At 58.1% G+C, this 23,450-nt stretch overlaps 8 protein-coding genes across 8 annotated transcripts; 4 read left to right on the top strand and 4 right to left on the bottom strand.

Moving 5' to 3' along the window:
- The first annotated feature begins 65 nt into the window (after positions 1–65).
- Positions 66–1,114, top strand: B0H64DRAFT_11312 (cytidine deaminase-like protein). The gene is made up of 3 exons (XM_062797819.1): positions 66–579; positions 694–775; positions 831–1,114. Exons 1-3 carry the CDS (start codon positions 215–217, stop codon positions 903–905), a joined length of 522 nt encoding a protein of 173 aa, XP_062663797.1. The 5' UTR covers positions 66–214; the 3' UTR covers positions 906–1,114.
- A 154-nt stretch (positions 1,115–1,268) lies between these two features.
- On the bottom strand, positions 1,269–3,517 carry B0H64DRAFT_11317 (FYVE zinc finger-domain-containing protein). The gene is made up of 3 exons (XM_062797820.1): positions 2,575–3,517; positions 2,164–2,521; positions 1,269–2,096 (listed from the first exon to the last, which is right to left on the bottom strand). Exons 1-3 carry the CDS (start codon positions 3,384–3,386, stop codon positions 1,413–1,415), a joined length of 1,854 nt encoding a protein of 617 aa, XP_062663796.1. The 5' UTR covers positions 3,387–3,517; the 3' UTR covers positions 1,269–1,412.
- A 3,173-nt stretch (positions 3,518–6,690) lies between these two features.
- Positions 6,691–7,756, bottom strand: B0H64DRAFT_470385 (uncharacterized protein). Its single transcript, XM_062807828.1, has one exon. The coding sequence runs from the start codon at positions 7,289–7,291 to the stop codon at positions 6,872–6,874; it is 420 nt and encodes a 139-aa protein (XP_062663795.1). The 5' UTR covers positions 7,292–7,756; the 3' UTR covers positions 6,691–6,871.
- An 862-nt stretch (positions 7,757–8,618) lies between these two features.
- On the bottom strand, positions 8,619–9,768 carry B0H64DRAFT_11234 (uncharacterized protein). The gene has a single exon (XM_062797811.1). It carries the CDS (start codon positions 9,273–9,275, stop codon positions 8,721–8,723), a length of 555 nt encoding a protein of 184 aa, XP_062663794.1. The 5' UTR covers positions 9,276–9,768; the 3' UTR covers positions 8,619–8,720.
- Positions 9,769–11,863, top strand: B0H64DRAFT_11257 (uncharacterized protein). The gene is made up of 3 exons (XM_062797812.1): positions 9,769–10,527; positions 10,596–11,630; positions 11,664–11,863. The coding sequence occupies exons 1-3, from the start codon at positions 10,261–10,263 to the stop codon at positions 11,721–11,723; spliced, it is 1,362 nt and encodes a 453-aa protein (XP_062663793.1). The 5' UTR covers positions 9,769–10,260; the 3' UTR covers positions 11,724–11,863.
- B0H64DRAFT_428371 (uncharacterized protein) lies at positions 11,853–16,882 on the bottom strand. Its single transcript, XM_062805840.1, has 3 exons — positions 16,341–16,882; positions 12,882–16,266; positions 11,853–12,807 (listed from the first exon to the last, which is right to left on the bottom strand). Exons 1-3 carry the CDS (start codon positions 16,507–16,509, stop codon positions 12,054–12,056), a joined length of 4,308 nt encoding a protein of 1,435 aa, XP_062663792.1. The 5' UTR covers positions 16,510–16,882; the 3' UTR covers positions 11,853–12,053.
- Positions 16,883–17,098: 216 nt separating this feature from the next.
- Positions 17,099–20,010, top strand: B0H64DRAFT_380454 (Alpha/Beta hydrolase protein). Its single transcript, XM_062802739.1, has one exon. The coding sequence runs from the start codon at positions 17,401–17,403 to the stop codon at positions 19,720–19,722; it is 2,322 nt and encodes a 773-aa protein (XP_062663791.1). The 5' UTR covers positions 17,099–17,400; the 3' UTR covers positions 19,723–20,010.
- A 330-nt stretch (positions 20,011–20,340) lies between these two features.
- On the top strand, positions 20,341–23,037 carry B0H64DRAFT_380453 (uncharacterized protein). The gene has a single exon (XM_062802738.1). It carries the CDS (start codon positions 20,626–20,628, stop codon positions 22,909–22,911), a length of 2,286 nt encoding a protein of 761 aa, XP_062663790.1. The 5' UTR covers positions 20,341–20,625; the 3' UTR covers positions 22,912–23,037.
- Positions 23,038–23,450: the final 413 nt, after the last annotated feature.

Below are 23,450 nucleotides of genomic sequence, written 5' to 3'. Positions count from 1 at the left end.
TCTCAGACCGCCTCACTTTCCTCGAACTCCATGCCCCGCTGACCTCATTGTTGACTCTCACTTCACGGAGTATACTCGTATCTCCAGATTACATCCCAACCTCGCCCCAGCCGCCAAACCACCTAACCACCCCAGCCCATACATAACCAACAACACCCCATCCCCAACCCTCACAATAATACCTCGTTAAAACCACCAACCACCACCAACCACCATGCCCTCCCCACCCACCCCCCAACCCTCCACCTCCCCCACCGCCATCCAAGCCGCCTGCACCGCCCACAACCTCACCCCGACGGAATTCACCTCCCTCCTCTCGCACGCGCAGGACGCCAAGGCGCGCGCCTACTGCCCGTACAGCGGGTTCCGGGTCGGCGCGGCGCTGCTGACGCGGTCGGGCGAGTACGTCCTGGGCGCCAACGTCGAGAACGCCAGCTACCCGGTGACGACGTGCGCGGAGCGCGTGGCGTTTGGCCGGGCCGTGGTGGACGGGCATCATCAAAGTGGTGGGTTTAGGGCGGTGGCGGTGGCTACGGATGCGGAGGCGCCGGCGAGTCCGTGCGGGATGTGTCGGCAGTTGTGAGTTTTTATTCTTCCTCTTTCTGTGCTTGGGTTGTTTAGGGTTGTTGGGGGTTTGGTTTTGGAAATGGGTTGGGGAGAGAGAGGATGGTGCTGACTGGGTTCGTTCTGCAGTATCCGGGAGTTCTGCGAGCTGAGTGTGCCGATCATCATGTTCGACAAGAACAGCAACTTTGTGGTCATGAAGCTGGAGGAAGTAAGCATTCGATCGCCAACACCATGACTTACAAAATAGTGCTAACACAGGCTAGCTCCTCCCGCTCTCGTTTGGCCCTGACAACCTCGGGGTCCCAGACCCGGCAAAGCCACCCGCCGGACAGGCATAGATGCGTGTTACCATGGACGAGCATTGCGTAATGGGCCGGCGGGTCGGGTTTGAATGTGGAGAGCATCGGGTTTGCATTGTTTAGGGGTCACCATCGCATAGAAGAGGTTTGAAGCAATTTGAAGAGCAGAGAGGCGGCATAGGCGGGCGGAGTAGGCATTCATAGTTAGCTGTTGTTTCCTAATGAATTTGTGTGTTCCATGACTCCCTTCCCAGGTCATATCAACCTGGTGATAGGTCTCGGTTCAACATAACAAGTACCGGAGGAAAACAGCATTCTATTACTAGACCATAGCCCAATATTCTATAACCACCAGAATGAACGTCCTTAGATGCGCAAAAGGAATGGTATATGATGCTCAGCCTGATAATGTATCCCACCCGTTCCCCCAAAACGCCAAACAAATCACTCACAAATCCGACCCCTAACCAACCCAACGCTACCAGTCCCTTATATGCGCCACCCGAGCCAAGACAAATGTTCATACCTAACAAACAATACTCTCAACTAATACCCCAACCCATCATGCTGATGCATCGGACACCGTCCCGGATGCCTCTCCCACCAGGCATTGATACACGCCCTATGAAAGCGACACAGACACTCCAGCCTGGCCATGGCCACACCAACCTCAAACTCCTCCAGACAAATAGAGCACTCCGCCGAGTCGACACAGTCCTTCTCAGTCGCCACGTAGGGGAACATGCCCGTGCGGCGGACCGGCGGCGGCGCAGCCGGCAGCGCATCCGGGTCGTCGTCGTCATCGTCGTCATCACCGCCAAGCCCCCTCCTCGGCGCGGTGGGCGCGCCGTACCGGCTGTGGGAGGTGATGCAGCTGGTGATGTGGGCCTCGCGGAGGGCCTCGAAGTTGGGGAGGCTGCGGGGCGGGAGCTCGCGGTGGCAGACGGGGCACTCGTCTTCCTCGGCGATCTGCGGGCGCGGGGGCACGACCGAGTGGAAGCGGCGGGCGGCGCTGGAGGAGGAGGAGGGCCCGGCGACGGTGGAGGGGCCTGGTCTGCCGCCGAGATCGAGCAGCGGTCGGGGGTGGGGGATGGTTCCGGGGTAGGGTTGGGGGGGTTGCGAGGTTGGGGAGGACCGGTAGTAGGCTGGTGGTGTCCCCCAGAGGATGCGGGCTTCGTTTCGTTGGAGTGGCGGGATATGTGGTCGGGCGGATGATGTGTGCCCGGGTTGCTGCGGCGTGAGCGAAAAGGTTAGTGTTGGTTGACAACGCATTGTAAGTGATGACACATAAACATACCAAGGTAACACTCCGGGTCCTCGTTTGGGTGTCATTCGTAGACCCTGCGCCGAAACCGAAGCCCCACATATGAGAGGGTGAGTTGTCAGTCCGCACAGGTGAGCTCAACTCATTCCGTGACCTGGCCTGGAGCCCTTGGTCTTGGGGCGGCGCCGTGTTGGGGTCGGGGACACAAGGGTTGCACAGCCGGACTCTCTCACCACCACCAAACTCGGGATACCACCCCTGGCTGTCCAGTAGGGAAAGGGAAGGCCCCTGTGAGAGAGGCCGGGGGGCACCCGGCGGCCGGACAATATACTGGTGAGGTATCGTGATGCGGTGTGGCGAGCACGAGTTGCAGACTACCCGGCCGCACTTGCTGCAATTCGAGGTAAGCCTCCACGCCTTCATCCTCGCACCGAGGCCACTTACCGGCAATGGTGTTTTCTCACGAAAATGCTGAATTGAGTGCCGCAGATTGGACAGTACGTCGTTTCCGAGTCCGGCTGCCACCGTGGCAGCACCACCCCTGAGCGGGTACGTTCCACGGGTGTCGACAGAGTAGGGGGCGACCTTGGCAATGGATTGGTGACGGAAGCGAGGCTGGAGGCGGAGGTGTTGGTAGCCTGCGATCCGGAAACGGCCCCATCGCTTCTCGGCAAAGGTCCAGGAACCCGGGATACAGGCAGTTCGCTCTGATTTTCCCCGCTCCCACTTCTCCCCGCTAATGGTCTTGAAAGGTGCAAGTTGTCCCACGGCGCAACTTCACTGTTTGAGCCCACCGTTATACCTTCTCGCTGTGTCCCTGGCACTTCAGGTGTCCCACGAGCTCCTGTCGCGGCGTTTGTCACTTCGGTTGCCAATGTCTGGGCCTCTGGCGAAGGGGATCGAGCGCTTCGACCACTATCCTCCTCTTCATCATCTTCACTGAGCGGCGAGACGGTGCTCTGGGTATCTTCATCTTCCGCGTTTTCTTGTTCTTGACCTTCTTCCTCCGCGACTTCCGCCCTGTGTCCTGTGTCCGACAGCGCCCGTTCAACTACGTGGGAAGGACAGTCGAAGTATCGAGAGCACTCTTGGTCGTGGTGGCGCGCGGTCCGCCATCGACACATTTGCACCACACGTTGGATCGGGTCATGATCGCGGCCGGTCGAGTCTAAGCCGCTAGATGGAGACTCGCTGTTGTCTATTTCGATGGGCACGTGGGGTTGCCGAGATGAGCCCGCGGCGTTGGGGGTCGCCATGGCCGTCGAGTCGGCAGCACATACGATGTGCGAGCGGTCGGAGTCTTCTTTTGGGGAGAGTCCCGTAAAGAGGGGAGCGAAGTCGGGGAACTCGTTATCTGCTAGGCTTATCCAGTTGCTGGGTGGGGAGCCTTGCGCTAGGGCGCCTCTCCCCCTCCACAAATTGGGGAAGTTACAAGTTCGGTTCAAAGGTGGTGTGTTCAAATGACTCCGCGGTTATGACACGGATTAAAAAAAAGCCAGGTAGGCTCAAGGACTTGAAATGGAGGGGCCGTTGTTGGCCCGTTCGGTCGGTCGGTCTGTCGGTGTGCGGCCTGGTGATGGCGTCGCGGCCATGGGAATAACAGAACAGGACCACGCGAACTCGGAGCGGGCGCGTGATCAGACCGTGATTGCTGTTCCACTCTCGCGATCTGGTTGAAATACCTCCCTAAGGACCAACTTCCGGGGGTTTGAGACTTGTCAAAAGCAGTGTGAAGCAGTCGGGGAGCGGAGGGGAACAGCGTCAGTCAGCTGTCGAGGGAGGAGTGGAGGGGCAAGGGATGCGGGTTGCGGGTTGCGGGTTACGGGTTACGTCGGTAGGGGTGCCTTGTGGAACCGGGGTCAAGTCCGGGGTTGACAGTAAAGGTGGGGCCGGCAAGCTTTCCTTCTGCTGTCTCATCCCGGCGAGCAGCGCCGACTTGGCGCGGATCACACACAAAGTCACCCATAATTGACCAGTGAGGGACAACATCAACACAGGCACGTCGAGTGGTGAGTATCTCCTCCATTCAGAAAATGCAATTGTTTTCTTCAGAGTAACGCCGAGCCCCCCCGCACTTGGTTGGTATTCCAACTTCATCACAAGAGACGAGAGCCGGACACCGACAACCATCCCCCAACTTCATCAAAACTGCGTATATGTATATACCACGTAGCCTAGAATATGCTGTGTCTTTTCTCTGGGCTTTCTTTTCCCATCCATGATGCATCATCAGCAACCTTTTTCTGGTTCCCTTGGCCTCGTGCTTCCCACACACTCGGCCACGAGGAGGGAGGTTTGGCCGAAGCAAGCAGGCTCTCGGCTAACAACACCGGTAGTGCCATGTCCCTATGCTTGGATTGAACCAACCTGCCATGTCAGGGCGCATTTTCCGGTCGTGTTGTCGACACCGCGGCTGTTTGGAGCTTCAGTGTCACGACTTGGTGGAATACGATACTATCAGTTTGCCAGGTCTCGATCGTGCTGTAAGTCAGTCACGCCATGTGTCATTCGATTCTCGTCTTCCGTGTCCGGTCTTCGAGGACGGCTTTTCGGATGATCCTCAACTTAGCTACGGTGTTCTTAGTGCGCCATGCACCTAGGATGAGCCACTGAGTACACTGTCGCTTTTTCCAAGACACGCAAGTTAGCAGAGGCTTGAACGAGCTTCGTTCCCGTTGGAGAAGTGGTCTGGGGGTAACGACACAGCTTGTGTTGCACCAAACGACGTGGAAACAGAGCCTACGACTCCCGACGTGAGGACCGTGGCCTCTCAAACTTGATATCAACATCGTGGCCTTGTGGCGTGTCTTCTTGAAAGGAGTCCAACAACTCGGGTATAAGTACCGCCTAGATCCAGCTCATCATACCTTTAGCTCTTGCTTCATTCGCACGTCTCACGAGCTACAAATACCATTCTACAAAGCTATACAACTCTGTTTTCAACACCACCGCAATTAACACCATCAACGCTTAAGAGTTCTTACTGAACCAAGTACACGCCCACGGTCCGCTGATAAGTACCCAAAGACTTCCACTAACACCCAATTCCAGCCGGTCAACCAAAACGACAAAATGACGGAAGGAGTCATCTACTGCAAGCACTTCTCTAGCGGGACATGCATGAACACTGTCTCGAAAAGAGATGATCTCTGTTCCGACTGCTCAGCGGGCAAATGCGGCGAGAGCGGTGTAAGCTGCCGCAAGGCAAGCTAGTGGTGCAGACTTCACCACACGACCGACCGCCCGGACGGCACTAGCTACTAGACACACATGGGGGGCATCAGCGTTGATTTGGTAGCCGCGGGGGTACACCGTGAATGTTTCAAAGGGGCAAAGGCACGGTGTCAGGAACGGGAGCGGGACACTAGGAAGTACGTGAAGGTACCTCTGGCGTTGAGTTTAGCTATTAGTTTTAACTTTTAAATATACTTGTCTTGCCTTTTACAAACCCGGGTGGTGTGTAATCGTATCTACGTGTTTGCAGAGGCCCGAAGTCCTCCTTTAGTGCCCCCCGACTTCACCTGCTTGAGTAGGAAACATGGGACTATAAACGACGAGGCGTAAGCATACGCTGAGATCGAGGGTAAATCACCGCGGTCGGGGCAATGTGAACCTCCCCCATCCCGATGACCAGCCGGGGTATCGATCGGGGCCGGGGTAGGGGAGACCATCGTATTTGCACATAGGGTTGGAGAACGGCCCCCTACCTCCCTCCTTGGTTAGTTGGAGGTGGTGCTCGCGAGTGGAGGAGGTAACTCGGTATCTTGTTGAGGAACGAAGGGGGGAGCTAGGACGAATGTATGGGGTGCCACGGAATCATGGTACCTCCATCTCAACACTGGAAACAATGGTGTGTGATTCTCGTCTTCAACGAACCCATGATGATCGTAGAATTATGAGATACTGATATGCTTGAATTTGCAATCGAAGGGTGTCTGAGAAGCGAGTCAAGCGTTAATCGCGCGTGAAGTACAGGGGCTGAGAGGTTTTGAGGTTGAGGTCCGATATCGTCGACTCCACCGAGACTCCCTGCTTGACTCGTGCCTAAGATTGCAATTTGATATGGAAGACACACTGAGCCGTTGGATCATCAAGTCGTTTGAGGGATTCGTGCTTCGTGGGGAAATATGGGCTTGCCAAGTGCATCGTGCAGGCGCCGAATCGATCCAGATCGTCAGATCAGCACCGCCAGCGCAGATCACATGGAGATATCATTGCATGGCGCAATTGTCGGCTAACGATAGGGCTGGGCAGAGACAATACTCAAATGAGATGAACGGGCCATATGAAAATCACTCGATGAGATAGACAACCAACAAGGGAGACAGTGGCGAGGGTAATGGGCAAGACAGGCGAGTTTTATCTTTTCAATTCGTGCCGGGTATCATGTGTGAGCAACACACCACAAAATACGCCGGGCCAAAAACTCCCGTGTCATGATGCCAAAGCCATACCAGTGAAGGCAGAGCTCGTCGTCTAGTGTCCAACATGCCAGCCAGTAGCCCATTTAAAAAGGAAACTGGGGCGAGCCGCCCGAAGATTCAAAAGCCCCCCCCCCCCCCCCCCCCCCGGTCATTTCCAACCATAAAAGCTCCAAACACCGCATCACCAGAGAATTAAGTAATATAGACCATGAAGAATAGAACAGGCAAAAGATGTTGGTCAGGGTATAGTCGCCAATGCCAAGTTAATTGAACCTTCCATCCATCCCCTCCGTCGCAGCGCAGTCGCACCGACGCGTTTAAGCGAAGAGAGCGGCACCGGCACCGATGACGCCGAGGAACATGGCGGGCTGGACGAACAGGTTGCCGGCAGCGGCGGTAGAGGCCGAGGGCTCGGGACCGGTGGTCTGGGAAGGCGAGTCCCCGCCGTTGCTCGCCGACGGGGTGATGACGGCGGAGCTGGAGATGATGAAGGAGCTGGCGGTGGGGCCGGCGGTGCTGGTCGAGTTGGACATGGGGAACGACGCCGACTCCCAGGTGGTGGTGGTGGAGGTGGTGGTGGAGGTGTGGCCGGGGCAGTTGGTCGCCGTCGGGTTGCACTCAGTGATGGTGACCGTCTTGGTCAGGGTCTGGGTCGACGTGGTGGTGGTGTCGCCCTCTTCGGCGGCCACCATGGCGAAGCTGGCGGCCAGGACGGCGATGATGCTCTTGAACTGCATTGTGACTGATTGGTTGGACCGGAATCGGCTGACTTGAGTGTGTTGTTGTTGTCGTCGAGGATCGTGAACGAGACGGACGGTTACGAGATCGTTTCAGTGAAGAAAGATCAACGAGAACTGGGTTTGAAGAATTGGTAAATCGGTTGATCGCGAGGATCGATCGAAGTTGATCTTTAACGGTTGGTTTTTAAAAGAGTGTAAGGCTGACGCCGGGAAGGTGAACAAAAGAGTGGATAGCTGCTGGGATGCGCTGTGGGTGAGGAAGGGGGAAAAGAGGGAGGGCGGATCGGATGAGTTGGGGAAACCTCCCTTTTAGGGTGCCTGAGCAGCATTTCGCCCAGGCACAGCGGCTCGCAACCCTTGCTCCTTCGCTGGCAGCGATTGCACGGAGCTGACCGGGCCCCAGGGCGGGAGGGACCAGGATTCCCACGCAATGGTCGGACGAAAAGCGCGTACCTTGCAGGCGCAAAAGGTGGAGCTGGGTTTCTGCAAGCGGCCGTCCACCATTGGCTAAGCGCGTTCCTATCTGCAAGGAACAGCCAGGGGTAATAAAGCACCGACCAATCGTTTTCGAACGGACGGACCTGCAGCCTTTGGCATTCCGCCCACCCTTGCTCCAATCCGAACTCTTGCGAAGAGCTTGGCCTGCAGCGGGCAGCAACGGCCAACAACTCATCAATCGGATGAGATGGCGAATGATGGCATCTTGCAGGGAAAACCTTTTCTTGCTTGCCACGTTTCGGCACATATCTGCAGACTCTGCACAGAAATGTCTCAGTTGGGCCGACAACCTGCACGGAATATCTGCGCGGAATCCTAGAAGCGACAGGTGTGGCTGTCGGGGAGGGGGGGCATGCCACGGTCATCCCGTTCGTGTCCCTCTCCCCCTTCGCTGTGTCACGATGGGGTAAAAAAAGAAGCCTAGCCGGGGATCCAGGACGGCAAAAACCGGCCGAGTCAGCCACAGGTCTCGAGGCTAGCCGCACCGGCAGTGTGACAAAACAATCAATTTCAACAAGCACAGCACGGCAAAGTATCGTCAGCCGCGCGCGTTGCGCTTGAATTCGAGATGAAGGGATCCCAAAGGAGGTCCCAAGACCCTGGGGATGAAACCTCTGTCGGGCCTTGGCAGAAGGTTATTTCGGCCGTGGGACGTTGAACAAGGACAGCCCAAGTCGACCGAGAGCCCCTTTCCAATATAGGTTAATTGCAGGCCCGTCGACATCCATTGCTTGAGCACGAACGTCAATTTACGGATGATGAAGCAAGCTATCGCAAGCTAACCCCCCGGCGGGCACCGACCCCGTCAAACAAAACAACCCAACCAAAACTCCGTCAAACAGAGGGAAACTGCCGTGTAGAATCTCGACCACCACTGTCGCCACACCCATCGGGCCGGCCTGTAAGGTGCGTGTGGACCACTGACCGCTCAGTCCCGTCGCCTCCGCGAATCCGCGCCGTCGTTTGTGAAAGCTCTGATCCGGCCGGTGTCATCGAGTTCGGGCACCGTCGGGCATTTTACGTTGTCGTGACCGCAGCGGGTGCATACGCAGTTGCGGCAGCACAGGGTCGAGCCACTTAAGTCTCTCTCCCGACATCGGGGGCTGTCGGCTACCCCGTTTTGGTACTGTGGTTCTGGGGTTGACTGGCGCATCGCGTCCCTGGCGCTATATGGCGGTGCCTCTTCGAATGGTGTCCGGTCTCGCTCGAGCCCTAGGCGGCACCTTTCCGACCTGTCCAGCCGGTCTTGCTCTCGCCATCTTTGCTGCTCCTCGATGAGACTTTGCTCGAGCGACAAGCATAACCGCGCCAGCGCGTCTTCGGCCACCGCAGCCGAATGCCTCGGCTCCTCCTTTTCTTGTCGGCGAGATCTATCTCGGTGGTGGCGCTCAGAATGAGAATGTCTATGGCTGGAACCCCTGGACCTGTGCTTTCGGGACTGCTTCTTAGGCTTAAGAGGGAGCAAAAGGCCGATGAGGCACATGGTGATGGACAACTAAACCCACACACACAGACAGGGAGGAGTTGGCGAGAGAGAGAAGCAGCCAGTATTGCGGTTTGACCTCAATCTCCAGTGGCGCCAGTGGAAGCTGCTATATAAGTTGCCTTCTCCAATCCCATTTCCTCGCTGGTTCCGGCATCAGAGGTCTTGTCGAGGAAAGACTCGAGGTCTAATCCTTTGTAGTGTCCTGGTGAGTCTTTGTCCTGGTGAGGAGTAGCAGGACCTTCCTTAACCTCACCAGGCGGATCACCAACTTGTCCAAGCCGGAATCCCATCAGTACGTACCCAAGCACAAGAAAGAAACCCAGAGAGGCGCCTGCGTCCCTGGCCTTGGTTCAAGTCGATCAGGTTTATGCTCCGGACAGGAGTGTCACGGTCCATGCCCTCGAAGAAAGGTTCCCTATCGGATCGCCTTGTCGTGCTTCTTGAAAACGTCCTTCGGTGGAGTGCGACAAAGCCCACGAGGCTGGAATGTTTATCCTTTCAGAGCAGCGGATAAGCCTCTTACCTAGTCGATAAGAACTGGTGCCAACATCGGAATCGATCCTGCGCATTCATCGCATTGCATCATCGAGCGGGAATGTGCGTTGGACCCCTGTTTCATGTCTTGTGCCGCAGAGCTCTCTCCTCGGTTTCTAAAACATGGTGCCAGACAGTTGGGTTCACTGCAAGTTTAACACTCGGTTCTTTGCTCTTAGCCCCTCACTTCTTTTTCCTTCCTCCCAAAATAAACCATCAAGCGTCCATCCCGTGTCTCCCCAACGCCCTTGCCTTTCTTGGTGAACGCGTTGAGTGCCCCTCCTCAAGCAGCTACCCCGCAAAAGTGGTCGACCGCGCCCCTCCTTCAGCGACCAGAGCAGCCAAGGAACGTGCCCGAGCTGCCCCCCCCAAACCCAACCTTAAGAGTTGGAACACGGACAAAGAGTTTCAGGTTTCGGCTTCTTTTTAAAGACCAACTACCACCACCATGGCGTCCGAGGGTAGCGAGGCCAAGTCGTACTCGACCGACCCCGCACTGTACATCTACACCTCGTTGACGGCGGGTTCCTCCCACATCGTCACCGCGACCTCGCGTCTCGAGACCATCTTGCGCGCCAACCGCGTGCCGTTCAAGGCCCTCGATATTGCCACCGATGACAAGGCCCGCATGCTATGGGGTCGCCGCGCCGGGAAGGATGAGAGCGGCCGCCAGCGCAAGCTCCCGGGACTTGTACAGATGGGCGTGATTTTGGGAGTAAGTCAACCCCATCACACTCTCTCCAACTTCTCACTGACAAACAAACCCCCCTCCCCTCGCCACAGGACCTCGTCGAGATCGAAGAATGGAACGAGTACGGCGAGCTCAAGCAGCACGTGACCATGTACTACGACGAGTTCACCCAGCCCTCCGTCAGCCAGAAGCCCAAGCAGCCCGCCCCCGCAGCACCCAAAGCACCACCCGCCCCGGCACCCAAGACCACCGTCGAGCGGGTCGCCGCCGTCTCGGAAGCCGCCGCCAAGGCCACCCTCCCCGTGCGCACCATCGCCGAGGAGGTGGCCGCCAAGGCCACCCTCCCCGTGCGCACCATCGCCGAGGAGGTGGCCGCCAAGGCCAAGCAAGTGCACCTGCAGTCGCTCCGCGACAAGGTCCACGGCAAGGGCAGCGGCAGCAGCAACCCCTCCTCCCCGACCAGCCCCACGACAACGACAGCCAAAGCCTCCTCCCCCACCTCTCCCGCGACAGCACCAGCAGCAGCAGGCCTGCAGTCGCCGACCTCGTCCGGGTGGAAGGCGCCGAGCGGGACCGCCTCGATCCAGTCGCCTACCACGACGGGCTGGAAGCCGCAGGACGTGGACCCGCCCGTGCGGGAGATACGCGGGGCAGCGGTGGCGCCGGCTAGTGCGGCGGAGATTGCGGCTGTGGAGCGCGCGGAGACGATCCGTGAGGTGCCTGGGCGGGAGGGGGCTGAGGAGGAGGAGGAGGATAGTGATGAGGATGAGGATGATGAGGAGGATGATGATGAGGAGGATGACGATGACGACGAGGATGACGATGAGGAGGAGGAGGAGGAGAGCGAGGAAGATAGTGATGAAGAGGAGGAGGAGGAGCCGGTGGCGAAGGCTGCGGGCAAGGTTGTGGAGGCTAAGAAGGCTGAGGAGGTTAAGAAGCCTGGGGTGGCCAAGAAGCCTGTGGAGGTTAAGAAGACCGAGGAAGCCAAGAAGGCCAGGGAAGCCAAGAAGGCCAAGGAGGTGAAGAAAGCCAAGGAGGTCAAGAAATCCGGGGATGTCAAGAAGACTAAGGAGGTCAAGAAGGCAGGGGATGTGAAGAAGACGAGGGAGGTGAAGAAGACCGAGGATGCAAAGAAGGCTAAAGAGGTGAAGACTAAGGAGGCTAAGAAGGCTACCGAGGCCAAGAAAACTTCGGCCGTGAAGAAGGGGACGGGGAAATAGGGAAGAGGTTTGTAGCATATGGTCTGGGTAGGGTTGCGTTGTGTTGATAGCGTTTATGCCGGCGGGTTTGGGGCGGCGGTATCGTAGATTCTACTGATCGAATGCGAAGTTGATTGTCAACAAACATGGCACCGTTTCGAGTGTTTCATTAGTCCGGCGGTTGGTGCTAAGTTTTCAGAACGCGAAATACCTAGTGATCTCGAGTCCCATTTTTGGGACCACCCCTTTTATTCCACTCGGTACAACTCATCACCCTCCGTGCTTCTATTCAAACCACCATGCACCACTAGTACCATGCTCTATCCAACAACCACCATACTATATATACCCTTAGTCATACAACCCCTCATCACCACTCCCCACGCCATCCCCAAACGGCGTCCCATCAGCAATCGGAGGCGCCACGGCCTTACCCTTCCCCTTATCCCTGAACCCGCCGCCGTCCCCTCCAGATCCGCCGCCGCCGCCCCCTCCAGATCCGCCGCCGCCGCCCCCTTCCAACTCATCATCATCATCATCCCCACTCCCCACCGCAACCGCTTTCCCTTTACCCTTACCCACATAAAGCGGCGCCTTCCCCTTCCCCTTGGCACTCGAGCTCCTCGCCGACGCGCCCGACGCGGAGCGCCTCCCACCACCGGCAGCGGGGGCGGGCAAGCCCAGCCTCGCAGCAGGCGGCGGCGCCGCCCCGTCCACGATCGCCATCTTATCCTTGTCCTTCTCCTTGTCCTTGACGCCCTCAAACGACGCCCGGACGTGCTCGTAGTGGGCCAGCTCGCCGGCGCTGACGCTGGGGACGAGCTCGCGGTGGGCGTCGAGGAAGTCGGCCTCGGTGACCATGACGGCGAGGTCGTCCCGGGTGGCGAGGTGGTCGAAGAAGTAGGCGGTCGAGATGGGCGCGCGGAGGTTGTGCGCGGCCAGGTCCGCGTTGACGGTGCGGATCTTGGAGTCCACTAGGCTGGCTTGGCGTGTGACTGCTTTCAGCATGGCGTCGGAGCAGAGGGCGTAGAAATCGGCGCCCGTGTAGGTGAAGGGGAGGTGTTCGGATACGGTGCGGAGGGAGAGGGATGGGTGGAGTGTGAATCTGGGGGGGTTGGTTGGTTAGTTACGCGCGGTGGTGACTGGGTGGGAGGGGGAAGAATAAAAGGGGGGACTTACTTCCTGGTCAGGGCCTCCATGATGGTGAGCTGCTTGTCGTGCGTGTCTGATACGCCTAGGTAGAGCATCTTGTCGAAGCGACCGGGACGCAGCAAGGCCGGGTCAAGCAGATCCGGCCTGTTGGTCGCGCCGATGACGAACACGCCGCCGCCGGTATCCTCCCCGCCGGACATACCGTCGAGCTCGGCTAGCAGCTGCGAAACGATGCGGTCCATGACGCCGCCGCTATCGCCCTGGTTGCCACGCTTCGGTGCGACAGAGTCCAGTTCGTCGAAGAAGACGACGCACGGCCTCGCGTCGCGCGCCCGCTGGAACACGCGCCGCACGTTGGCCTCGGACTCACCAATGTACATGTTGAGCAGCTCGGGGCCCTTGACGCTGAAGAAGTTGAGGCTATACTCGGTCGCGATGGCCTTGGCAAGGAGCGTCTTTCCGGTGCCAGGTGGTCCGTAGAACAGGATGCCTGAGCGCTTCTTCATGCCCTTGGCGAACAGCTCGGGTCTCTCGAGCGGCAGTTGGATGGTTTCTGTGACGGCCTCCTTGACGTTGTTCAGGCCTCCAACATCGTCCCAAGTGACGTTAGGGATCTTGGGCGCGCCAATAGCGTCGGCAAAGTTCTTGCGGGCAGCCTCGACGGCAACCTCAAAGTCCTGCTTCGTGAGGCCAGAAGCTGCTGGGCCACCGGCAACCTGCACATCTCGCACCGTCACGGTTTGGTCTTTGCTTGTGGCCTTTGCGGATAGCTGCTCTAGACGAGCGCGCTGGGCAACGAGCGCCCGCTCAACAACATCGACCAGATCACCCGCCACAAGTGCTGCAGTCTTAAGGGCAATGCCGCCGAGCTCCACCTCCGGATCTAAACTCACGCCGCGGTCGTCTAGGATCGTCCGCAGAATACCCTCGCGCTCTGCCTCGTCCGGCGCATTCATCTCCAACTCGTGGGTGAACAGGGCTCTTATGCCATCCGGCACCTTCTCCACTTCAGTAGTAGTCGCGATTAGAACTCTGGCGTCTTCCAATATCTCCTTGATGGAGGAGACCATGCGGTCGGCGGTTAGCGCCTCGATGTGGCGGATGAGCAGGGCGCAACAGTCCGCACCGCAGCTCAAGGCGCGCTCCGCACGCGAGGTTAGGAAGCCCGCAGTCTTGACATCGCTTCCACCGGCGCCCGAATCGTTCACGATGTCGTAAGCGTCGACTGTGAATGTGTGCAAGCCGATATCCGCGCAAGCCTGGCTCGCCGTCGCGGCCTTGCCGATGCTTCGCTGTGTCGAAACAAGCAAGATAGCTACGGGGGGCATCTTGAGATGGAGGGCGGGTTTGCTGGTAGCTGCTGCGGTGAGCTCTCTGATTTTTCTCCTCAGCGGTGAAATATGTTGGCGCTCGGGTTCAAGCGCCAGGGGACTTGAAGGGCCTTTTTGCTTTGGAAGCTTCTTGATCCCGAGATAATACGGCCAGTTATTCGACGTCGTGCCAGGGACACGGCTAGTCACAGAGCCGGTCTGCTCCAGGTGCGCCATGGAAATGTCGACGCAGGCTACTGGGCCCCAGGGGTCCTCCTCTTCCTCATCCACATCAGCTGGATCCTGTTTCACTGGCTGGACGTGCTTGACCTTGAACCAGGCGACCTCGTCGTATTTGAGGCCCCGATCCGACCTTCCGTTGGCAATCATCCCCAGCACGTCATCAATGGCAGAATCGTCACCTGCCGCAGTCGATTCTTGCAGTGCTCGTCCGAGCTGGGTATCGATGGGGACGGCAATGAGGTCTCCCGTTTTGATGACACGTAACCTTTGTTCGAAATAATACTTCAACCCGGCCATGACTGCAGTCTGAACGTCCCTCTCAACCGGAATGGGAGTCCTTACGTGCTGCAGGATTACTTCGCGAGCAAAAGGCGGCTGGATGGGAATCGACGACTTCGCCTGAGGCCCCTTCGCCTGCACACCTCGTCTGACAGGGGCGATTCGTAGGTAAGGCGGGTTCTCCAAGTTGGAGTGTACGACCGGAGAGAGATAAACGGTGGGGCTCAAAGTCCTCTGAACCTGAGACTCGAAGAAGGACGGTCTCCTACCATCGTACTTGGAGCTCGCTACCCGGGCCACGGGGCGATTGGAGTAGCCATCTGGTAATCCGTAGACCCTTGCGGGCCGCCATCCCGCGTCGTCCGGATCCTGCTCGACGAAGCTTCCGAGGCCGAAGGCGCCAAAACCATTAGTTGGCGGCTCCTGGGATGACTCTACCCGCACCCAATCACCGGAGAAACAGCCGATCCTGGACAAATCCTTGGTGTCAACGTAGATTCGCGCTTCTTCATCGTCGACAGCAGTAGGTTTCGGGTGCAAGACGTCAGGCGGGATGGGTTGCATCAACCCCTGGGCCTTGAACAAGCGGCCCCGCGGCCGGTCTGGCCTTGCCGTCGTTGCGGTAAAGTTCGAAAACACAGAGGCGGCGCCGCTCATGCCATTGGTCCTCCGCCCGCGCCCTATGGTGGCGGGAGTGCCTATCCCGCTCGTTATTGTGGACGACAATGACGGCGCTTGAAGCGAGATCATTTCGTCCATCGAGTCATCCGATATAATATCTTCTTCCTCGGCCTCCGGATCGTCAAACTCGGTTTCGGTTGCGGTGGCATCCGTGTCCTCGGCAGCAGTGTCGGTCCGGACGCCTTCCTCGGCGGCAGAGAAGAACTGGTCGTTCCCCGTGTCTTCGTCGTCCTCGGCGGGCACAGTGAGGTTCCGGCTTTGTGGCATTGGAGCCGATGAGCGGTCATGTTTGGAGTGGGTGCGGCCACGAGACACAATAATCTTGGTGTTGGGGCCAAGGATACCCTGAGCGACCGGTTCGCAAAGGGTGATTTTGCCGGGATTCGGAGGGACGTGGGTGACAGGGTGCGGTGCCAGAGGGAGCGGGAACATATCTCCGGTATGGACAACTTTTAGAGTGCCGAGGGCGGTGCGCAAGGCGGCTGTCAAGCGCGCCTCGGGCGTGGAGGCGGCAATCGGGGCCTTGCCGTGGCCTGCAGTTGGGTGTTCCCGAAAGAAGTTGCCCTCCCCATTCTCCAATCTTTTGGCTAGATCCCCTTCGAGATTCACAAAGACGGTATCCAGCTCGATGGTAGCAACATCCAGCACCAAGACCTCGATCCCGCCCCTGCTCCGGGTGTTCAACTGCGACGGCGCGACCTGCTTCAGGTTCAGGGCGAAGGACTGCAGAGCCAGTGATGATGGGGAGAATTGTATGGTCGACGGAGCGAGGGCGGATGAGGGAGTGACGGGGACAATAGCCCAGTTCGTGGACTCGGGCGCGTGTGAAGGGGCCCATGGGGCGAGAGCGATGTGTAGGGGGCTCGGGATGGTCGTGACCTCATCATCGTCGTCGTGGACTGCATTGTGCACATTGAATTAGCACCAATGTGGATGTGGGTTGGGGGAATATCGTTATTATAGGCAAACATACAGTCCTGCAAGTGAGGGAACAGCTCGGCGAACAAGTCCTCGGACACGATGCCAACATCAGTCTTAACATGGTCATCCAGCACTAGACGCGCCGAGAGTGCGGATTTGTCGTGGCGACGCCTCCGTACACGTCTCCGGCGGACGCTGCCGCCCGCTTCGGATGCCGGCATTGTGAATGTTACTGGGAAGGTTTAAAGATAACCGGAGACGTGGGGTTTTTGTCGTTGCGAAGGGTTGTCAAGCGGGCCGATGCCGTCGTGGGAGCTTCGTTCCGGGGTTGATACGCTCTTTGGGGGTGGTCCTGCTTCTGCCCTAATGCGGAAACCATAAAATGTAGGTATGTAGAGCGCGCCGGGCGGGACGCGGCAAGAGGGAGCGCCGCAACAGTAGGTATTGATGAAGTCTCTATGATCGTAAATTCGATTCAAGATGCCATATTCGGGAACTATTCGAGACGGATAAACACTCGGCGCATCTCTTGCGAGGCCGAGACCCGCTGTGATGCAGCTAGGTTGTCTCTCGAAGGTGGCTTCGGCTCTAAACTTTGGCCTCGGCACATTCGCAGAGGGGCCCCGTACCTCGCCCGAGACCTGCGAGATTGACTTGGCTCCTTGGGAGCTTCCAACCCTAACCCAGGACAGTCAGGGTGAGCGACAGCGATCTTCACATGCTGCATGCCAAACTTTGGTCTGGCCAATTTACCCCTGTTTCTCCCCGTGGGGTGGCTCGAGGGTGGCGCTTTCTGCAACCCCTTTCCATGTCAAGAACTTGAAAGCAGCATGCCATTTTCAGTTCCAATTCACCCGCTGTCGCCTCAATTCCTATGACGTCGAGGGATGGCAACTGGGCAAACCAGCACATCCCACACACATTTCTTGCCTACCATTTCTGAAACATCGAACAGTGAATATGCTCCCCCACCATTTGCACATGTACATATACCGTTGGTTCCTTTGCGTCGTGCAACCCCATTGAATGATTTTATTAATATTATTACCCATTTGAGCTCTTCCCAACTCCAGTAGATACCTTCTTAGTCAAGAGATCCCCTCGCCGCCGACATGACAGTACAAGAAGAGATTCTACAACAAGAAAGTAACACAACACCCGACAGTTCCCCGTCACATCCGGATCGCAATGCTTCCTGGGATAAGGCAGCTGGCGAGTTCGCGAGCCAGGTGGAAAAGCTATCGCATCAGCACCCGTCTGAGAGTGACGGCGATGGTATCGCGGTCGAGGCACGATTCGTGACTCCCCAGGATCCGGTGCTTGTGACTTCTGATGGCAACCGTCTGCCTCCGGTGCCCTTAGAAGAAGCTCACAAGTTGAATGTGCTAAGGGAGGAACTGAAGGATCACCGACCGACGACACTCCCGGCTAGTGAGAGGGAGGGCCACGGTTCCGACGAAGCCGAGATTGGACCAGCAACAGACCATGTGGCTAGGATTGCGGCAGAGAAGGCAAAGAAAGGGGGCCTAAAATCACCAGACGGGAGTCTAAGGCGGTCGATGCCCCCGACGCATACGAACCCCTTATTTCCACCTTTACCACTCTACGGGCCCCCGTCTCTACTCAGGAACATCCAGTGCCGCGTCTTTCAGATATCGTCTTTCTTCCTCAGCCTAGCGTTTCTAGAAGTCATCGTCCTCGGTGCACTCTTTACCAGCATCGGGCCGTGGCTGAAGCGCCGATGGCAGCGGCTAACGTTCCGAAATCCAGACGCCGCCCGGCCGTTTTACGAGGAGGAAATGAAAGAGAAAAAACAAAGAAAAGAAAAAGAACGGGAATGGATGCGCAGACAAGCCCCTTCGCCCTCGCAGGCATCCGAAGAGGGCATCAGCGCGGACGGGGATGGTTTTACGCCTACCGAGGGCGGTCCGGACCCGATTGTGTGTGACCCAGCCTACTACGCCCGCCGTGTCGGGCTTGACATGGAGATTTTCCAAGTCCAGACCGAAGATGGCTTCATCATCGAGCTGTGGCACGTCTACGACCCGAAAGAGTACCAACCTCTACCCCCAGAAGAACGAGCCCACGGCGAGCCCGAGGCATTCAGGGATCCTAAACAAAAACACACCAACACCAACACCACCAACAACACCGGCTCACCTAATCAGAAACCCAAATTCCCCGTTCTCCTCATGCACGGCCTCCTGCAGAGTTCGGGGGCCTACTGCGTCAACGACGACGCCTCGCTGGCCTTCTACCTCTGCAAGTCCGGCTTCGACGTATGGCTAGGCAACAACCGATGCGGCTTCCAACCGCGGCACGCACTGCTCGACTACGCCGACCCGCGCATGTGGTGCTGGAACATCCGCCAGATGGGAGTCTTCGACCTACCCGCGCTAGCGGCACGAGTCCTTTACGAGACGGGGTTCGCACGGCTCGGACTGATCTGCCACTCGCAGGGCACCACACAAACACTCGTCGCGCTGGCCAAGGAGCAGCGGCCGGCGCTGGGGGAGCGGCTGACGGTGTTCTGCGCGCTGGCGCCCGCGGCGTACGCCGGCCCGCTCATCGGCAAGATGTACTTCAAGTTCATGCGGGTCATCACCCCCGCCATGTTCCGGCTCATGTTCGGCATCCACGCCTTCATCCCGCTCATGATGGCCACCCACCGCGCCCTGGCCCCGCGCATCTACGGCTGGCTGGGCTACAAGGTCTTTTCCTTCTTGTTCAACTGGTCCGACACCCGCTGGGACCGCGGCCTGCGCGACCGCATGTTCCAGTTCGCCCCCGTCTACGTCAGCTCCGAGTCCATGCGCTGGTGGCTGGGGCGCGAGTGCTTCGCCCGCCACAAGTGCATCCTGGCCACCAAGGAGGAGTGGCGTGCCGAGGAGCGCGAGGATCACGAGCGCGAGCAGCAGCAGCAGCGTCGGCGCCGGCGCTCTGTCCTGGCCGCCGACGCGGCGGACGACCGCGATGCTGAGGTGGGGCAGCAGCAGGCGGCCGCCGGCGAGAAGTCGGAGCAGCCCTCTCCCGCCGCCGCCGCCCCCCCCGCCGAGGCGCACAAGAAGAAGCCGCGTGGGTCGACGGCGTGGTACAACCACCAGGCGCCGCCCTTCGCGCTGTGGGTGTGTGGCAACGACGCGCTGGTGGACGGCGGCAAGCTGCTGCGCAGGTTTGAGCGCGGCCGCGAGCCCCATGTCAGGGTGGTGCACAGCAAAGTCATCCCCGAATATGAGCATCTGGATGTCATCTGGGCTATGGACGCTCCGGAACAGGTGTTTAAGGAGGTCCGGGAGGTGTTGTGGAAGACGTGTGATGTGAGGGACGTGTGCCGTGTTCCCAGGGGCTGTGAGGAGGTGGAGGCGTGGGTGCCGCCGGAAAGGGGAGGGGAGGAGGAGGAGGATTTGGTGTCGAGCAGTAGCGAGGATTTGTGATGGTCATGTTCGAGGGGGTGTCATAATTTCCGAGCATGTTGTTGGTGGGGGGAACCAAGGAAAAGAATACTGGTGAGTGAGGGGATACGCTGTGATGGATAGACCATCGGCAACAATGGGATGTGTTTGGGTTAGAATAAAAAGGGGTGATATAGCCGGCGGCTTTTCCCATAGAGATACATGATTAGAACGCTCGCTGAGAGATTGCAGCCCCTTGCTGGTAATTCTGTTGGACCGTGGGACAATAGACAAGCACGCCGAGACGAGACTGGTATCGGTTGCACACACAAGTCGCCAAGGCAACCATGGTTGTTCGACATGGCACAGCACATTCCGCAGAGTGTAGAGATGTCGCGTGAGGTTAGTCAGAGGGTGGGCCAGGCATCCCCCGTCTTTTTGACATACAAACCCCCCTTTACTTGTAAGAGGATGGCTCGTCTCGAGCTTGCATATAACGGGCTCTGCCACAACATGTTACTGTGTACGAAGTAAAACGAGTGAGAGAGCATCAAACATCAACCAACAACCCAAGTGACGGCCGCAGGGGTTCGCAAGGCTGTCAACCCCCTGAGCATCCTTCTTCATGCGCCCATTGGCTCGACGGTTCCAAGCTGGCTCCTTGTGAGGGGATCCGCCAAGAATACTACCATCCGGCATCTAGATTCCGGTCGACACTTTCCGCTTCCTCGGGGTCGTGCCGCAAAACTTCTGTCCTTTTCCCGTGAGATGTTCTGACCCTCTTGTCTGGTTGAGCCGGCCTTGTGTTAGAACACTCGGCTGTTGGAGGCTTCTCTTGTCTTTACCTAGTTTATACGACCCTGACTTCTCTTCTGGGGTAAAACATATCTCGCATACTACCCTAGTCCGACCTGCAGCGGTCGACAACTTCCCGTTTGGGTAAAGATGGTCCTCCCGTTCTTGACTGGCTCCCGGCGAGGGCGGTATCTCAGCATTGCCATCCTCATGACCGTGTTCGTTGTTTGGTTTGGATATCAGACGCCCCTATCAACTATCCGCCAGGACCCCTTTGATTTGCACAAGCCCCCGTCCGGAGCGCCCACCGCCGCAAAACCTCCTCATGATGATCACACGACGTCCCAACATGACGATACCCAGGAGGTGGAGAAAGCTGATAACACCTTTTACCCACCAACATCTGTGGCCGGGGATTTCGACGATGAGAGCAATGGGTCCAAGAATGAGCCGGTCGATGATGACAGCACCACTACGGGATCAACTGAGATAACCGAGAGTACGGACACCACGGAGACCAAGGAGACCACAGAGACCGGGGAAACCACGCATAGCACGGAGACCACGGCCACGGAAGCAGCCGACTCAACTCCCACGCCCACACTCGAGTGCGTCGACTTCGAGACGCTGCAGAGACAGAGGCCCGGACCACCCTCTGAAGGTAGACGCCAGTTCCCCTACGTCCGCCCACCGCCCGAGTGCAGAACGTTCCACCTCCCTGCTCTGGAGGGGATGCTCGAGCGCATGAAGAAAGTGATCCAGGACCCGGATCTGTTCCGGTTGTTCGAGAACAGCTACCCGAACACGCTCGATACCATGGTCAAGTGGCGCGGCTTCGCGAAGACGAAAAACGAGACTACTGGCGAGGAGACCGAGACGGACGAGGAGCTGACGTACGTGATCACGGGTGACATCGACGCCATGTGGCTACGCGACTCGGCAAGCCAGGTGTACTCGTACCTGCCCCTCCTAGAAGCTTCGGAGGACGCGGACTCGCTGGCCAGCCTCTGGCGCGGCCTGATCAATTCGCACTCGCGATACATCATCATTTCGCCCTACTGCCACTCGTTCCAGCCGCCGGCCGAGAGTGGAATCAAACCAACACCCAACGAGGCGTACCGCCACAACCACCCCATGCCGGCGTACGACCCGGAACTCGTCTACGATTGCAAGTGGGAGCTTGACAGCCTGGCGTCCTTCCTCCAGATCAGCACCGCCTACTACACCCGCACCGGCGATCTCGACTTTTTTGGAAAGTACTCCTGGGTCAACGCCGTGGAAGCCGCCGTCGACGCATCTGCTGCCATGCGTCTGGGAACTTACGACGAAGAAGGCCGCGTTCTCCCATCGGCTTGGACTTTTACGGGCTGGACAAACCGCGGGTCCGAGACCTTGACCAACGACGGTCTCGGAAACCCGGTCAAGGAGAACGGCATGGTGCGCTCGGCCTTCCGCCCGAGTGACGACGCCTGCATCTTCCAGCTCCTGACACCCAGCAACATGATGTGGGCGGCCTACCTGGAGCAGGCGTCTGAGATCATGCAGGGGCTGGCGGACGGAGAGCTCAACGACAAAGCGGCCAACCTGACGATTGAGATGCGCAAGCTCGCAGGGACCATCCGCCACGGTATCGCGCTCGACGCCGTAGTCACCCACCGCGACTTTGGCGAGATATTTGCGTACGAGGTGGACGGGTACGGCGGCGCCAACCTGATGGATGACGCCAACGTCCCCTCGCTGCTGGCCATGCCGCTGTGGAACTACACTCTCCCACTGAAGGCGAGCAAGCAAATGACCAAGTCGGTGAAAAATGCGGCCCAAGACGACACCACCAGCACGACGGAAACAGCAGACGACACCAAGCCGTCAGTGGTACCGCGAACCGACACCACCACCACCACAGAAACCGAAGACGACGACACCGAGCCATCAGCCCTCCCCCGAACCGATTCCACCACCAGCGACTCCGTCGACGACAGCACCACCACCAGCACCACGACGGTAAAAGACCACGACTACGCGCAAATCTACCAAAACACGCGCAAATTCGTCCTCAGCCTCGCCAACCCCTACTTCGCCCAAGGCCCGGCCCTCTCCGCCGTCGGCGGCCCGCACGTCGGCCCGGGCAAGGCCTGGCCGATGGCAGCCACCATCGCGGCGCTGACCGCCTTCGAGGACATCACGGGGCTCGACTCGCAAGAGGCGCGCGACGAGGCGGTCGCCGAGCAGCTGTTCGCCGTGCTCAACTCGACGGCCGGCCGCGGGGTGGTGCACGAGACGGTGGATGCGTGGAAGGAGGACCGGTGGACGCGCTCGTGGTTCGGGTGGGCGAATGGCCTGTTTGGGGAGCTGATTATTCGGATTGCGGAGGATGAGGAGAGAAGGGGGGTGCTGGGTGGGGGGGAAGGGTTGTTGGGGCGGTCGTGGCAGGATTGAGAGGGAGTTGGTGGAGGGACCTCAGTCGAGTGGTGTGAGTTGGGAGGTGTGGAGAGGCTGTCTGTGCTTTTATGTGGGGATGCGATGTGTGTGTGAGCAGCACACTTTTTGACGTTGGATTATCAGTTTAATGGGTAGTATTATGATTGTATTGTAGTAGCGACATTTGCTTGATTCTTTTCAATAAGGACATTCATTCCAAGAGTGCAAAAGTTAAATAAAGTTTGTTGAAAAAAGGTAAAACCGGCGGCATTCGAACCCTCGACCTCACGCAAGCTGGCCGAGGTCGCCCGATTACGGGGCAATTATAGAGGGCATGAAGGTCTTTTAGGAGCTTGCAGCGTTACTTCGGGGTGGAAAAAATGCCAAAAAAATTGGTAGCGTCTCTTTGAGTAGCGTGTCATCCTTAGTGCAGGGGCCATGCTAATCTTCTCTGTATCGTTTCAACTGTGAGGTTGGTTAGTATTTTGCAGAGTGCAACGCTAGACCGTTTGGAAATACTCACATTGACCAAATGTCCCGAAGGACAATGTTTGGCG

The sequence above is a fragment of the Chaetomium fimeti genome (genome assembly GCF_033439085.1).
Source record: "Chaetomium fimeti strain CBS 168.71 chromosome Unknown B0H64scaffold_1, whole genome shotgun sequence".
NCBI lineage: Eukaryota > Fungi > Ascomycota > Sordariomycetes > Sordariales > Chaetomiaceae > Chaetomium > Chaetomium fimeti.
This window is presented reverse-complemented; position numbering and strand designations above follow the sequence as displayed.

Coding starts and splice junctions, on each gene's coding strand:
- B0H64DRAFT_11312 (XM_062797819.1), top strand. CDS start 215: ATGCCCTCCCCACCCACCCCCCAACCCTCCACCTCCCCCACCGCCATC. Junction 580..693: donor TGCGGGATGTGTCGGCAGTT/GTGAGTTTTTAT, acceptor TTCGTTCTGCAG/TATCCGGGAGTTCTGCGAGC. Junction 776..830: donor TGGTCATGAAGCTGGAGGAA/GTAAGCATTCGA, acceptor AACACAGGCTAG/CTCCTCCCGCTCTCGTTTGG.
- B0H64DRAFT_11317 (XM_062797820.1), bottom strand. CDS start 3,386: ATGGCGACCCCCAACGCCGCGGGCTCATCTCGGCAACCCCACGTGCCC. Junction 2,522..2,574: donor GTGAGAAAACACCATTGCCG/GTAAGTGGCCTC, acceptor CTCGAATTGCAG/CAAGTGCGGCCGGGTAGTCT. Junction 2,097..2,163: donor GGACCCGGAGTGTTACCTTG/GTATGTTTATGT, acceptor CTCACGCCGCAG/CAACCCGGGCACACATCATC.
- B0H64DRAFT_470385 (XM_062807828.1), bottom strand. CDS start 7,291: ATGCAGTTCAAGAGCATCATCGCCGTCCTGGCCGCCAGCTTCGCCATG.
- B0H64DRAFT_11234 (XM_062797811.1), bottom strand. CDS start 9,275: ATGTGCCTCATCGGCCTTTTGCTCCCTCTTAAGCCTAAGAAGCAGTCC.
- B0H64DRAFT_11257 (XM_062797812.1), top strand. CDS start 10,261: ATGGCGTCCGAGGGTAGCGAGGCCAAGTCGTACTCGACCGACCCCGCA. Junction 10,528..10,595: donor AGATGGGCGTGATTTTGGGA/GTAAGTCAACCC, acceptor CCCTCGCCACAG/GACCTCGTCGAGATCGAAGA. Junction 11,631..11,663: donor AGGTGAAGAAGACCGAGGAT/GCAAAGAAGGCT, acceptor AAGACTAAGGAG/GCTAAGAAGGCTACCGAGGC.
- B0H64DRAFT_428371 (XM_062805840.1), bottom strand. CDS start 16,509: ATGCCGGCATCCGAAGCGGGCGGCAGCGTCCGCCGGAGACGTGTACGG. Junction 16,267..16,340: donor GTTCCCTCACTTGCAGGACT/GTATGTTTGCCT, acceptor TGCACAATGCAG/TCCACGACGACGATGATGAG. Junction 12,808..12,881: donor ATGGAGGCCCTGACCAGGAA/GTAAGTCCCCCC, acceptor CAACCCCCCCAG/ATTCACACTCCACCCATCCC.
- B0H64DRAFT_380454 (XM_062802739.1), top strand. CDS start 17,401: ATGACAGTACAAGAAGAGATTCTACAACAAGAAAGTAACACAACACCC.
- B0H64DRAFT_380453 (XM_062802738.1), top strand. CDS start 20,626: ATGGTCCTCCCGTTCTTGACTGGCTCCCGGCGAGGGCGGTATCTCAGC.